The following is a 14,522-nucleotide window of genomic DNA, read 5'->3' on the forward strand; positions in this document are numbered from 1 at the left end:
GGATCTAAAGCGGGAACAATGCTTACACATTTAATACCGATCAACTACTTAATTTATTACATAATAACTACATTTTATATGACGTATTAAACACTTCAAATAGTATATAGACTTCATTTAGTACATATTAATTACTTCAAAAAGAACATAATAACGTCTTCATATAGTACTCATTAACTACTTAATATTTTACATATTAACAAATTTATATAGTTTATAATATCGTACATAATCTTTATGAAGTACACTATAAATACCTTGTATAGTACATATAAACTTCTTAAAATAGTATATATTACCTGCTTCATGAAGTACAAAATAACTACTTTATATAGTACATAATAACCACCTCATGTGTAACATATTAAAAACTTGATATACTATATAATAACTACTTCATATAGATCATATGAACTACTTCATAGAGTACATACTAACTACTTTATATATTTGATAATGACTACTTCATATAGTACACACTAACTACTTCACATTTTTGTTAATAACTACTTCATGTCGTACATTTTACTGGACAATTAACTACTTCAATGTGGAGATGTGTTTAATAGAAGGCAGATTTGGTGATTCCTAAACGAGGAAGAGGAGGGTTTCACAGAGAGGTGGGGACTGTAAACGAGGAAGAGGAGGGTTCCACAGAGAGGTGGGGACTGTAAACGAGGAAGAGGAGGGTTCCACAGAGAGGTGGGGTCTGTAAACGAGGAAGAGGAGGGTTTCACAGAGAGGTGGGGACTGTAAACGAGGAAGAGGAGGGTTTCACAGAGAGGTGGGGTCTGTAAACGAGGAAGAGGAGGTTGGGTTCCACAGAGAGGTGGGGTCTGTAAACGAAGAAGAGGAGGGTTAGACAGAGAGGTGGGGTCTGTAAACGAGGAAGAGGAGGGTTCCACAGAGAGGTGGGGACTGTAAACGAGGAAGAGGAGGGTTCCACAGAGAGGTGGGGCTGTAAACGAGGAAGAGGAGGGTTCCACAGAGAGGTGGGGGTTGTAAACGAGGAAGAGGAGGGTTCCACAGAGATGTGGGGGCTGTAAACGAGGAAGAGGATGGTTCCATTGTTTCCTCCAAGAGCACATCGAGAAGAGCAGCAAATTATTTACATCTTTATATGTTCAATATGTCATTATGTACAATAAGGAATAGTTTTTAGTACTATCAGAAGTTATTATTATAGTCTTTGGTAAAGTAGTTAAGAATTTACAAAAACAAGGATCAAATAGTACAAAAACAATATTTCATCTTTTGATGTTCCCCAGGCGTGAGATGTAGGTCATACTGATTTATCACAACAAGCCACAAATGTGCACGTGTAAAAGATGTAGCAGGTTCCATTTGGTCCTTTGTTGATGATGTCAGAGGTCCTGCTCCCATGGTTCCTGGGGCTGAGAGAAGCTTTATAGGAGCATAGGAGAGCCTTAGCTCAGTCTAACGGACTGGAGGTCCTGGTTAAAGCAGAGGCCACAATGTCTGCTACATCTTCCCTCTGTCATTTGAAACAGTTTTAACGATGTGAAGGTCATGTTCTAGGCTCAGAGAGGGAGTGGTAAGTGTGTGGCACTCAGGTGTGGGGATCACACTAAATGTTCACATGGAAAGTGTCCTCAGATGTCCAAGATGAGAGACGTTATAAGATATTCATTTTTTTTCAGCTTGAAGGAATTAATGTAGGAATATTCTTCTCATTGATAACCAGACGAACATTTGTCCTTAAACCGGAACAAAGGCTAATCTCCCGTGATAAACTTCTTCTGAGAGTGAAAGGTATCATGGTCAATTCAAGCCAGATTCCATATTTCATACTGACTGCCTACCTGGACATGGGCTATCTGAAGTACTTATATTTTGTGATTGTTTTGATGCTGTACATTGTGATTGTGGTTGCGAATGCTTTGCTCATTGTAACTATTTGTATGAAGAGGAGCCTACATGAGCCTATGTATGTGTTTCTGTGTAGCCTGTTGGTTAATCAGCTGTATGGTAGCGCTGGTCTATTTCCATTCCTCCTGCTGCAGATCACCTCAGACAGTCACACCATATCTAGATCCATATGTTTCCTTCAGATCTACTGCTTGTATACGTATGCATCTGTGGAGGTTTGTAACCTGGCTGTAATGTCCTATGATAGGTACCTTGCTATCTGCTGTCCTCTGCATTATAAGGCTCGGCTGACCTCTAACAAGGTGGCTCTTTTGATCGCTCTCGTATGGCTGTACTCTTTTATCAAGTTCCTAATAACTCTTTGTCTCAATCTCCGTCTAAAACTCTGTGGGAATGTCATAGACCGGCTATTTTGCTTCAACTACGATGTTGTCTTGCTGGCGTGTTCTGATACCACACTAAATAATATCTATGGGCTTTATGGAATTATTCTGAGTGTATTAGTTCCTCTCATCCCCATCCTGTTCTCCTACATCAAGATCCTGAGGGTTTGTGTCGTTGGTTCTAAAGAGACCAGACAGAAAGCAGTCAGTACCTGCAGCCCCCACATCGCCTCCCTGATCAATTTTTCTTTTGGGTGTTGTTTTGAAATATTTCAGAGTAGATTCAATATGACCGGTGTTCCCAGGATAATACGTATTGTTTTATCGCTGTACTTGGTAACCATCCAAGGACTCTTTAACCCTATCATTTATGGACTGAGGTTATCTAAAATAAGACAGATGTGTAGGAATCACTTTTGCTCTAAGAAGGTATTGTTATAATTTTTTAATAACTTCACATATACTGATATGAATGATATTTAATGTGAATCTTACCATTTGTGCATGATCTGTCATTTTCTAGTTTTATTATTTGCACTTAACATTATGTCTATAAATTCCCCTCAAAAGTTGTAGTGGGTCATATTTAAAAGTTAGAGAGCACAACAGGGCGTGGTTTAGAAAGAATGAAATGCAAAAAAAATATTTTTTTCTCCGCCATTGAGAAGTGTTGCAATCACACACATGTGGTGGAGTTATGATAAGGCTGTGTGCACAAACGTGATGGACAGGCAGGTTGGATCCCCCCAACCAATCGGGAATGAGACTGAAATTGTAGCTATTGAATATGAACTACAACCTCTTTAACCATGCATTAATTCAATTAGTACATTTTTGTTCATGTTTTCTTATGTTTGCCCTACTGTCCCAGGACACCCGTGGGTTCCACAGATGAGGACACTATAGACAGCAGTGTGACACGGACCTATAGCATATTTTCATTTATGTATTTATTAAAGGACAGTGCACATGGATCAACATTTCTGCAAACGTGCCAGTGTTAGCCAGCAGGCTAATTTTCAACTGTGGGAAAATCATAGACCGGCTGTACGGTCATAACTACTATGGGACCAGACTTGCGTGTTCCGATACAACAGTAAACAATGTCTACAGACTTTTTGCAAATTTCTGACCGTTTTTGTTCCATTGTTCCCCATCGTGTTCTCCTACACCAAGATCCTCAGGGTTTGTGTCGTTGGTTCTAAAGAGACCAGACAGAAATCAGTCAGTACCTGCAGCCCCCACATCGCCTCCCTGATCAATTTCTCTTTTGGGTGTTGTTTTGAAATATTTCAGAGTAGATTAAATGTGACCGATGTTCCCAGGATAAGGCGTATTGATATGTCGCTTTACTTTCTAACCATCGAGCCATTCTTTAACCCTATCATTTATGGACTGAGGTTATCTAAAATAAGACATGTGTAGAAATCTTTTTTTTTCTAAGAAGTTATAGTTATAGTTACACTTTTTAATATCTTCATATATATACCATGCATAATACATTTTGTCAATCCTACATATTTGTAGGATAAGTTAATTTTTACTTTTTTTTAAGTTCATTTTTACTTTTATTATTTGAACGCAACTTTATGTCAATTTTTCGCGTTAAATGGTTTAGTGGGTCTGATTTAAGAGTTATAAGATAATGTGATAGACAGGCAAAATGAATTCCTCTCGCCAGTCAGGAAAGAGATGCCCTGATTGGTCAGTAATGAGCCAGGATCATACTAAAATCTTCGTGGTCTCATACAGTGGGCTTTATTGTCAACTAGGAACAGATATTCACACTTTCACCCACTGACAGCTAATGGAAGGAAATGCCATTCTTTAACAAATCACGCTCAAATTGTAGCTCTTGAATCCAACATACAGCATATGCAGTATAACCATGTATTAATACAATAAATATGTTGCATAAAATTTGCTTTTTTCTCCTTGTAAACCAGTCATTTCCACAGCTGCACTTCAATTTGTACTGACCCTTATGTGGTCACTGGTTTAGAAACACGAACCATGATCACATCTAAAGTTCAAAAATTTAAATCTGGTCAAAATCTTCAAAATACAGATTTGCAATTTGGAAATGGGACATTATCGCATGAACTTGTTTCATTTACAATTTCTTATTGATAAAAGTTAAATTGAACACATTTCCTCTGGTCAACACATGGATGTCTGAAGAGCTTGGTGTGTCATTCGATATGGCTTAGTGCTCAACTGGTGTTCCCATCGTCTGAACATGTTTCCACTGGCTTGTATAATCCAGAATTATACGCTCAATATGTTGATTTGAGGCTGACCTAATACCATTTAAATCGAATGAGGGATAAAATAATATAATAAAACATAAGATTTAGGAAACATGCATAAATATCAATACTTGCTACTCTGACATCAACGCTATGGCTAGTAACTTCTCCTTTGAGTTTCTGCTCCGGCTCGGCAATCACGGATTACCGCAAGGGCAAAGTGGGCACATGTCCAGGGCCCTGGCCAATGGGGGAGCCCTTGATATATATATATATATATATATATATATATATATATATATATATATAATTTTTGAAAAAAATACCATCCATCTCAACATTTTTTATTGTGGATTGGAGGAGTTAGAATGTGCGACCAAATTCGGTGTGCTAGTGCGTGTATTTGCGTGTTGGTAGGGGTACATGGCTGGTTTGTGTCCAGGGCCCGTGGTCATGTTAATCCTTCCTTGGCTCGGAACGCTTGTTTTAGTTGTGGCCTGTGTGCTTTGATCCATCCTTCTCTCAGAGTCAACCTGCGTGCTATCATCCATCCTACTCTCAGAGCCACCCTGTGTGCTATCATCCATCCTTCTCTCAGAGCCACCCTGTGTGCTATCATCCATCCTACTCTCAGAGCCACCCTGTGTGCTATCATCCATCCTTCTCTCAGAGCCACCCTGTGTGCTATCATCCATCCTTCTCTCAGAGCCACCCTGTGTGCTATCATCCATCCTACTCTCAGAGCCACCCTTTGTGCTATCATCCATCCTACTCTCAGAGCCACCCTGTGTGCTATCATCCATCCTACTCTCAGAGCCACCCTGTTTGCTATCATCCATCCTACTCTCAGAGCCACCCTGTGTGTTATCATCCAATGTACTTTTGTTTATAATCACTGTGTATCACTGGTGGTCAACTGATGATAGGTCAGCAATTTGCTGTAAATAGGTCAAACAACTAATCAAATGTCAGAATTCAAAATGGGGTAAAATCTGGTTCGGGCGTAAAGGGGGTTGAACAGCTAACTGCTGTAGGCCCATTTCAACTCCTTTCCCTTGGGACTTCATGAGGAGCGTAAGCACGACAGAACAACTCCCTAGGGGAGCAGAAGTGTGGATCCACACCTCCAATGAGACGGACACAGGCTGAAACTACACATCCACAGCCTTCCATGAGAGAGTTCACCGACCCAACCGCAAATACGACCAGAGGCTGGTCAGAGACATCTTTGCATGCATTCAACAAGAAGAAACACACATTTAATTCATATTCTTTCAATCAACTTTTTCACATTTTATTGAACCGTAATACTATCAACCTTAATTGAGCAACATAGGGAGGAAATTGGACTTTATCTGAACATAGGGAGGTTAAAAAGCTCATCAGAATGATTGATGGCTTTGTAAAGGGGCAGGATAGCTTATGTGCATCGTAATAATCAACGTCTGATCTAACCCTAGCCCTGAACATAACCCTGCCACCATGACTCGACTCCTATTAACCCTTATTCTACTAAACTTATCCCCGTTCAAAACCCCTACTGACCCTGAACCAGAACCCTGTCTTAACCAGAGGGCTAGGGAGTCGTGTAATGTGGCCTGTGAAGCACTTGAAGACTGAAACTGTGATTAAGGACCATCTTTAGGAAATTGACTTAACCTTAAAATAAGTGTTTTAAAAGGTCACACTTACAACCGTTAACTTCGGGAACAATAAACAATTATCTCCTTGGCTTTACTTTTTGCAGACAAGAACATTTCTACACATCTGTCTTATTTTAGATAACCTCAGACCATAAATGATAGGGTTAAAGATTGGTTGGATGGTGAGAAAGTACAGCGATAAAAAAACACGTATTATCCTGGGAACACCGGTCATATTGAATCTACTCTGAAATATTTCAAAACAACACCCAAAAGAGAAATTGATCAGGGAGGCGATGTGGGGGCTGCAGGTACTGACTGCTTTCTGTCTGGTCTCTTTAGAACCAACGACACAAACCCTGAGGATCTTGGTGTAGGAGAACAGGATGGGGAACAATGGAACAAAAACGGTCAGAAACGTTCCAAAAAGTCCGTAGATATTGTTAACTGTGGTGTCAGAACACGCAAGTCTCGTCACATAGTAGTTATGACAGTACAGCCGGTCTATGACGTTCCCACACAGTGTTAATCGAAGATTCAGACAAAGAGTTATTAGGACCTTGATAAAAGAGTAGAGCCATATGAGAGCGATGAACAGAGCCACCTTGTTAGAGGTCAGCCGAGCCTTATAATGCAGAGGACAGCAGATAGCAAGGTACCTATCATAGGACATCACAGCCAGGTTACAAAACTCCACTGTTGCATAGGTGTACAAGCAGTAGATCTGAAGGAAACACATGGATCTAGATATGGTGTGAGTGTCTGAGGTGATCTGCAGCAGGAGGAATGGAAATAGACCAGCACTACCATACAGTTGATTAACCAACAGGCTACACAGAAACACATACATAGGCTCATGTAGGCTCCTCTTCATACAAATAGTTAGAATGAGAAAAGCATTCGCAACCACAATAACAATGTATAGCATCAAAACAATCAGAAAATATAAGTACTTCAGATAGCCCATGTCCAGGTAGGCAGTCAGTCTGAAATATGGAATCTGGCTTGAATTGACCATGATACCTTTCACTCTCAGAAGGAGTTCATCACAGGAGATTGTAGAGCCTTCGTTCCTTTGAAGGAATGTTATATGTCTTTGTCTTTTGGATATCAGAAGACATTTAGTGTCCAGCACATAGTGACAGCCATGTACTTCCCCCTCTGAACCTAAAACGTGTCCATCACAGCTTTAAACTGTTTTAAAAGAGAGAAGATGTAGCAGACATTGTGGCCTCTTCTTCAACCAGGACCTTCAGTCCCTCAGACTGAGCTAAGGCTCTCCTCTGTCCCTATAAAGCTTCTCTCAACACCAGAAACCATGGGAGCAGGACCTCCAACATCATCAACAAAGGGCCGTCTCTTCATTATGACAACAGTATTAGGCCTCAAACGGAGCCCAGGGGGACACCGAGGGGGGGCGTTCTGTGTGTGTGCTTGTCCCTCCCTTTGTGTCTGCCTGTGTGTGTGTGTGTGTGTGTGTGTGTGTGTGTGTGTGTGTGTGTGTGTGTTTGTGTGTATGTGTGTGTGTGTGTGTGTGTTTGTGTGTATGTGTGTGTGTGTGTGTTTGAATGTATTTGTGTGTGTGTTTGTGCCTGTCTTTGTGTCCGTCTATGAGTCTCTGTGTGTGTGTGTGTGTGTGTGTGTGTGTGTGTGTGTGTGTGTGTGTGTGTGTGTGTGTGTGTGTGTGTGTGTGTGTGTGTGTGTGTGTGTGTGTGTGTGTGTATATGTGAACATTCTATAGATCCATGACCTGGTGTTGAACATGCTATAGGTCCATGACCTGGTGTTGAACATGCAATTGGTCCATGACCTGGTGTTGAACATGCTATAGGTCCATGACCTGCTGTTGAACATGCTATAGGCCCATGACCTGGTGTTGAACATGCTATATGTCCATGACCTGGTGTTGAACATGCTATATGTCCATGGGAATCATCAAGCGATTTAATTGGTATTAGATCAGCCTCAAATCAACATATTGAGCATATCATTTTGGATTATACAAGCCAATGAAAACATGTTTAGACGGAGGGACCAACCACAAATGGAACATTAAGCCAAATCAAATGACACATCAAGCTCTTCAGAGATTAATTTGTTGACCAGTAAAACATGTAAAAATGTTTTGTGTTCAGTTCAACCTTTATCAATAAAATATTGGATATGAAACAAGTTTATGCAATAATGTCCCATTTCCAAATTGCAATTCAGGATTTTGAAGTTCTTCAAAATACACAGATTTAAAACGAGGGAATAGGTTTGGATCCATGCAACTAGATGAAATAATCTTACATCATGGTCTGTGTTTCTAATCCAGTGACCACAGAAGGGTCAGTACAATTTGAAGTGGCTCTTTAGATAGTTTGACTAGGGTCTACAGCTGTGGAAACCACTGGTTTACTAGGAGAAATGGGCAAATATAAGACAACACGAACAATGTTGTATTTATTTTATTAATGCACGGTTTAAGATGTTGTAGTTCAGATTCAAAAGCTAGACCATTACGATTTAAGACTTATCCTGGCTAATTTCTGACCAATCAGGGCATCTCTTTCCTGATTGGCTAGAGGAATTCATCTTGCCAATGTATCACATTCTCTTCACAACTCTTAAATCTGACCTTCATGGACATACCGTGCAACTTATTGCAAATAATAAACGTAAAAAATGACCTATCCTACACAAATATATAGGAATCGCAATAAGTATCATTCTTATCAATGTATGTGAAGTTATTACAAAACCAATAACTATAATTTCTTGCAGAAAAACTGATTCCTACACATCTGTCTTATTTTGGATAACCTCAGTCCATAAATGATAGGGTTAAAGATTGGTTGGATGGCGAGAAAATACAGTGATAAAACTATGCGCAATATCCTGGGACTACCGTTCATATTGAATCTGCTCTGAAATATTTCAAAACAACACCCAAAAGAGAAATTGATCAGGGAGGCGATGTGGGGGCTGCAGGTACTGACTGCTTTCTGTCTGGTCTCTTTAGAACCAACGACACAAACCCTGAGGATCTTGGTGTAGGAGAACAGGATGGGGAACAATGGAACAAAAATGGTCAGAAATGTTGCAACAATTCCCCAAATATTATTTACTGTGGTGTCAGAACACGCAAGTTTGGTCACATAGTAGTTCTGACAGTATAGCCGGTCTATGACGTTCCCACAGAGTTTTAAATGGAAAGTCAGAAATAGAGAAACTAGGAACTTGATAAGAGAGTACAGCCATACGAGAGCTATGAACAGAGCCACCTTGTTAGAGGTCAGCCGAGCCTTATAATGCAGAGGACAGCAGATAGCAAGGTACCTATCATAGGACATCACAGCCAGGTTACAAAACTCCACAGATGCATACGTGTACAAGCAGTAGATCTGAAGGAAACACATGGATCTAGATATGGTGTGAGTGTCTGAGGGGATCTGCAGCAGGAGGAATGGAAATAGACCAGCGCTACCATACAGCTGATTAACCAACAGGCTACACAGAAACACATACATAGGCTCATGTAGGCTCCTATTCATACAAATAGTTACAATGAGCAAAGCATTCGCAAACACAATCACAATGTACAGCATCAAAACAATCAGAAAATATAAGTACTTCAGATAGCCCATGTCCAGGTAGGCAGTCAGTATGAAATATGGAATCTGGCTTGAATTGACCATGATACCTTTCACTCTCAGAAGGAGTTCATCACAGGAGATTGTAGAGCCTTCGTTCCTTTGAAGGAATGTTATATGTCTTTGTCTTTTGGATATCAGAAGACATTTAGTGTCCAGCACATAGTGACAGCCATGTACTTCCCCCTCTGAACCTAAAACGTGTCCATCACAGCTTTAAACTGCTTTAAAAGAGAGAAGATGTAGCAGACATTGTGGCCTCTTCTTCAACCAGGACCTCCAGTCAGTTAGACTGAGCTAAGGCTCTCCTCTGTCCCTATAAAGCTTCTCCCAACACCAGAAACCATGGGAGCAGGACCTCTGACATCAACAACAAAGGACCGTCTCTTCATTATGACAACAGTAATAGGCCTCAAATGGAGCCCAGGGGGACACCGAGGGGGGCGTTCTGTGTGTGTGTGCTTGTGCCTGTCTTTGTGTCTGCCTGTGTATGTGTGTGTGTGTGTGTGTGTGTGTGTGTGTGTGTGTGTGTGTGTGTGTGTGTGTGTGTGTGTGTGTGTGTATTTGTGTGTGTTTGTGCCTGTCTTTGTGTCAGTCTAAGAGTCTGTGTGTGTGTGTGTGTGTGTGTGTGTGTGTGTGTGTGTGTGTGTGTGTGTGTGAGTGTCTGTGTGTGTGTGTGTGTGTGTGTGTGTGTGTGTGTGTGTGTGTGTGTGTGTGTGTGTGTGTGTGTGTGTGTGTGTATATGTGAACATGCTATAGGTCCATGACCTGGTGTTGAACATGCTATATGTCCATGGGAATCATCATGCGATTTAATTGGTATTAGTTCAGCCTCAAATCAACATTTGAGCATATCATTTTGGATTATACAAGCCAATGAAAACATGTTTAGACGGAGGGACCACCAATGGAACACTAAGCCAAATCAAATGACACATCAAGCTCTTCAGAGATTAATTTGTTGACCAGTAAAACATGTAAAAATGTTTTGTGTTCAGTTCAACCTTTATCAATAAAATATTGGATATGAAACAAGTTTATGCAATAATGTCCCATTTCCAAATTGCAATTCAGGATTTTGAAGTTCTTCAAAATATACAGATTTAAAACCAGGGAATAGGTTTGGATCCATGCAACTAGATGAAATAATCTTACATCATGGTCTGTGTTTCTAATCCAGTGACCACAGAAGGGTCAGTACAATTTGAAGTGGCTCTTTAGATAGTTTGACTAGGGTCTACAGCTGTGAAAACCACTGGTTTACTAGGAGAAATGGGCAAATATAAGACAACACGAACAATGTTGTATTTCTTTTATTAATGCACGGTTTAAGATGTTGTAGTTCAGATTCAAAAGCTAGACTATTACGATTTAAGACTTATCCTGGCTAATTTCTGACCAATCAGGGCATCTCTTTCCTGATTGGCTAGAGGAATTCATCTTGCCAATGTAGCATATTCTCTTCACAACTCTTAAATCTGACCTACTACAGCTTTTAAGGCAAAATCATGGACATACCGTGCAACTAATTGCAAATAATAAAAGTAAAAAATGAACTTTCCTACACAAATATATAGGAATCGCATTAAGTATCATTCTCATCAATGTATGTGAATTTATTACAAAACCAATAACTATAATTTCTTGCAGAAAAACTGATTTCTACACATCTGTCTTATTTTAGATAACCTCAGTCCATAAATGATAGGGTTAAAGAGTGGTTGGATGGTGAGAAAGTACCGCGATAAAACTATGCGCATTATCCCGGGAATGCCGCTCATATTGAATCTACTCTGAAATACTTCAAAACAACACCCAAAAGAGAAATTGATCAGGGAGGTGATGTGGGGGGTGCAGGTACTGACTGCTTTCTGTCTGGTCTCTTTAGAACCAACGACACAAACCCTGAGGATCTTGGTGTAGGAGAACAGGATGGGGAACAATGGAACAAAAACGGTCAGAAATGTGCAAAAAGTCTGTAGACATTGTTTACTGTTGTATCAGAACACGCAAGTCTGGTCCCATAGTAGTTATGACCGTACAGCCGGTCTATGATTTTCCCACAGTTGAAAATTAGCCTGCTGGCTAACACTGGCACGTTTACAGAAATGTTGATCAATGTGCACTGTCCTTTAATAAATACATAAATGAAAATATGCTATAGGTCCGTGTCACACTGCTGTCTATAGTGTCCTCATCTGTGGAACCCACGGGTGTCCTGGGACAATAGGGCAAACATAAGAAAACATGAACAAAAATGTATTAATTGAATTAATGCATGGTTAAAGATATTGTAGTTCATATTCAATAGCTACAATTTCAGTGTAATTTGGTCAAAAGAAAAATGCTGCTTAAGCTCTTAGTGGGTGAATGTGAAAAATCGGTCTCATTCCCGATTGGTTAGGCGGATCCAACCTGCCTGTCCATCACGTTTGTGCACACAGCCTTATCATAACTCCACGACATGTGTGTGATTGCAACACTTCTCAATGGCGGAGAAAAAAATATTTTTTTTGCATTTCATTCTTTCTAAACCACGCCCTGTTGTGCTCTCTAACTTTTAAATATGACCCACTACAACTTTTGAGGGGAATTATAGACATAATGTTAAGGGCATATAATAAAACTAGAAAATTACAGATCAAGCACAAAATGGGTATGATTCACATTAAATATCATTCATATCAGTATATGTGAAGTTATTAAAAAATTATAACAATACCTTCTTAGAGCAAAAGTGATTCCTACAGATCTGTCTTATTTTAGATAACCTCAGTCCATAAATGATAGGGTTAAAGAGTCCTTGGATGGTTACCAAGTACAGCGATAAAACAATACGTATTATCCTGGGAACACCGGTCATATTGAATCTACTCTGAAATATTTCAAAACAACACCCAAAAGAGAAATTGATCAGGGAGGCGATGTGGGGGGTGCAGGTCCTGACTGCTTTCTGTCTGGTCTCTTTAGAACCAACGACACAAACCCTGAGGATCTTGATGTAGGAGAACAGGATGGGGATGAGAGGAACTAATACACTCAGAATAATTCCATAAAGCCCATAGATATTATTTAGTGTGGTATCAGAACACGCCAGTAAGACAACATCGTAGTTGAAGCAAAATAGCCGGTCTATGACATTCCCACAGAGCTTTAGACGGAGATTCAGAGAAAGAGTTATTAGGAACTTGATAAAAGAGTACAGCCATACGAGAGCGATCAACAGAGCCACCTTGTTAGAGGTCAGCCGAGCCTTATAATGCAGAGGACAGCAGATAGCAAGGTACCTATCATAGGACATTACAGCCAGGTTACAAACCTCCACAGATGCATACGTATACAAGCAGTAGATCTGTAGGAAACACATGGATCTAGATATGGTGTGACTGTCTGAGGTGATCTGCAGCAGGAGGAATGGAAATAGACCAGCGCTACCATACAGCTGATTAACCAACAGGCTACACAGAAACACATACATAGGCTCATGTAGGCTCCTCTTCATACAAATAGTTACAATGAGCAAAGCATTCGCAACCACAATCACAATGTACAGCATCAAAACAATCACAAAATATAAGTACTTCAGATAGCCCATGTCCAGGTAGGCAGTCAGTATGAAATATGGAATCTGGCTTGAATTGACCATGATACCTTTCACTCTCAGAAGAAGTTCCTCACAGGAGATTGTAGAGCCTTCGTTCCTTTGAAGGAATGTTGTATGTCTTTGTCTTTTGGATATCAGAAGACATTTAGTGTCCAGCACATATTGACAGCCATGTACTTCCCCCTCTGAACCTAAAACGTGTCCATCACAGCTTTAAACTGCTTTAAAAGAGAGAAGATGTGGCAGACATTGTGGCCTCTTCTTCAACCAGGACCTCCAGTCAGTTAGACTGAGCTAAGGCTCTCCTCTGTCCCTATAAAGCTTCTCTCAACACCAGAAACCATGGGAGCAGGACCTCCAACATCATCAACAAAGGACCATCTCTTCATTATGACAACAGTATTAGGCCTCAAACAGAGCCCTGGGGGACACCGAGGGGGCCGTTCTGCACTATGGATTTGTTGAGCTCTGCTCAACACCAGGAATCATGGGAGCTGATTCCTGACACCAACGGCTATAATGCAAGCATCTGCTTACTACACATTTACTTAATGTCGTTAGAACACATGGTTCTGTAGTGAGAAAACACATGGTTCTGTAGTGAGAACTTATTGTTCTGTAGTTAGAACACACATGGTTCTGTAGTGAGAACAAATGGTTCTGTAGTTAGAACAAATGGTTCTGTAGTTAGAACATATGGTTCTGTTGTTCGAACAAATGGTTCTGTAGTTAGAGCTCACATGGTTCTGTTGTTAGAAAACGTACAGTTCTGTAGTTAGAACATATGGTTCTGTAGTTAGAACAAATGGTTCTGTAGTTAGAACACACATGGTTCTGTAGTTAGAACAAATGGTTCTGTAGTTAGAACTCACATGGTTGTTGTTAGAACACATACGGTTCTGTAGTTAGAACACATGGTTCTGTAGTAAGAGTAATTCAAGTTCTCAAAGTGAATCCATTCCAAACCACTGTGACTAACTAGGTCCAGGATCCTTCCAGATTAGGATTCTTCCTATGGCCTCGATACCTGTCTGGTTGCCGTGGTAATTGAGAGGGTAGTAGCTAGCGTTTAGAACTCTGAATTCTGGTTCACAATTCATCCGTATAAAGTTCATAGA

General features: G+C 40.3%; 4 protein-coding genes across 4 annotated transcripts; 1 reads left to right on the forward strand and 3 right to left on the reverse strand.

The window, feature by feature from the left end:
- Positions 1-1,763: 1,763 nt before the first annotated feature.
- Positions 1,764-3,168, forward strand: LOC115561031 (olfactory receptor 11A1-like). Its single transcript, XM_030380802.1, has 2 exons — positions 1,764-2,702; positions 3,145-3,168. Exons 1-2 carry the CDS (start codon positions 1,779-1,781, stop codon positions 3,166-3,168), a joined length of 948 nt encoding a protein of 315 aa, XP_030236662.1. The 5' UTR covers positions 1,764-1,778.
- Positions 3,169-6,256: 3,088 nt separating this feature from the next.
- On the reverse strand, positions 6,257-7,336 carry LOC115561032 (olfactory receptor 11A1-like). Its single transcript, XM_030380803.1, has one exon. The coding sequence runs from the start codon at positions 7,181-7,183 to the stop codon at positions 6,257-6,259; it is 927 nt and encodes a 308-aa protein (XP_030236663.1). The 5' UTR covers positions 7,184-7,336.
- A 1,579-nt stretch (positions 7,337-8,915) lies between these two features.
- On the reverse strand, positions 8,916-10,001 carry LOC115561773 (olfactory receptor 142-like). Its single transcript, XM_030382004.1, has one exon. The coding sequence runs from the start codon at positions 9,843-9,845 to the stop codon at positions 8,916-8,918; it is 930 nt and encodes a 309-aa protein (XP_030237864.1). The 5' UTR covers positions 9,846-10,001.
- Positions 10,002-11,994: 1,993 nt separating this feature from the next.
- On the reverse strand, positions 11,995-13,522 carry LOC115561034 (olfactory receptor 10A6-like). The gene is made up of 2 exons (XM_030380804.1): positions 12,523-13,522; positions 11,995-12,018 (listed from the first exon to the last, which is right to left on the reverse strand). The coding sequence occupies exons 1-2, from the start codon at positions 13,444-13,446 to the stop codon at positions 11,995-11,997; spliced, it is 948 nt and encodes a 315-aa protein (XP_030236664.1). The 5' UTR covers positions 13,447-13,522.
- Between the last annotated feature and the right edge of the window lie 1,000 nt (positions 13,523-14,522).

The sequence above is a fragment of the Gadus morhua genome, chromosome 16 (assembly GCF_902167405.1).
Source record: "Gadus morhua chromosome 16, gadMor3.0, whole genome shotgun sequence".
Taxonomy (NCBI): domain Eukaryota; kingdom Metazoa; phylum Chordata; class Actinopteri; order Gadiformes; family Gadidae; genus Gadus; species Gadus morhua.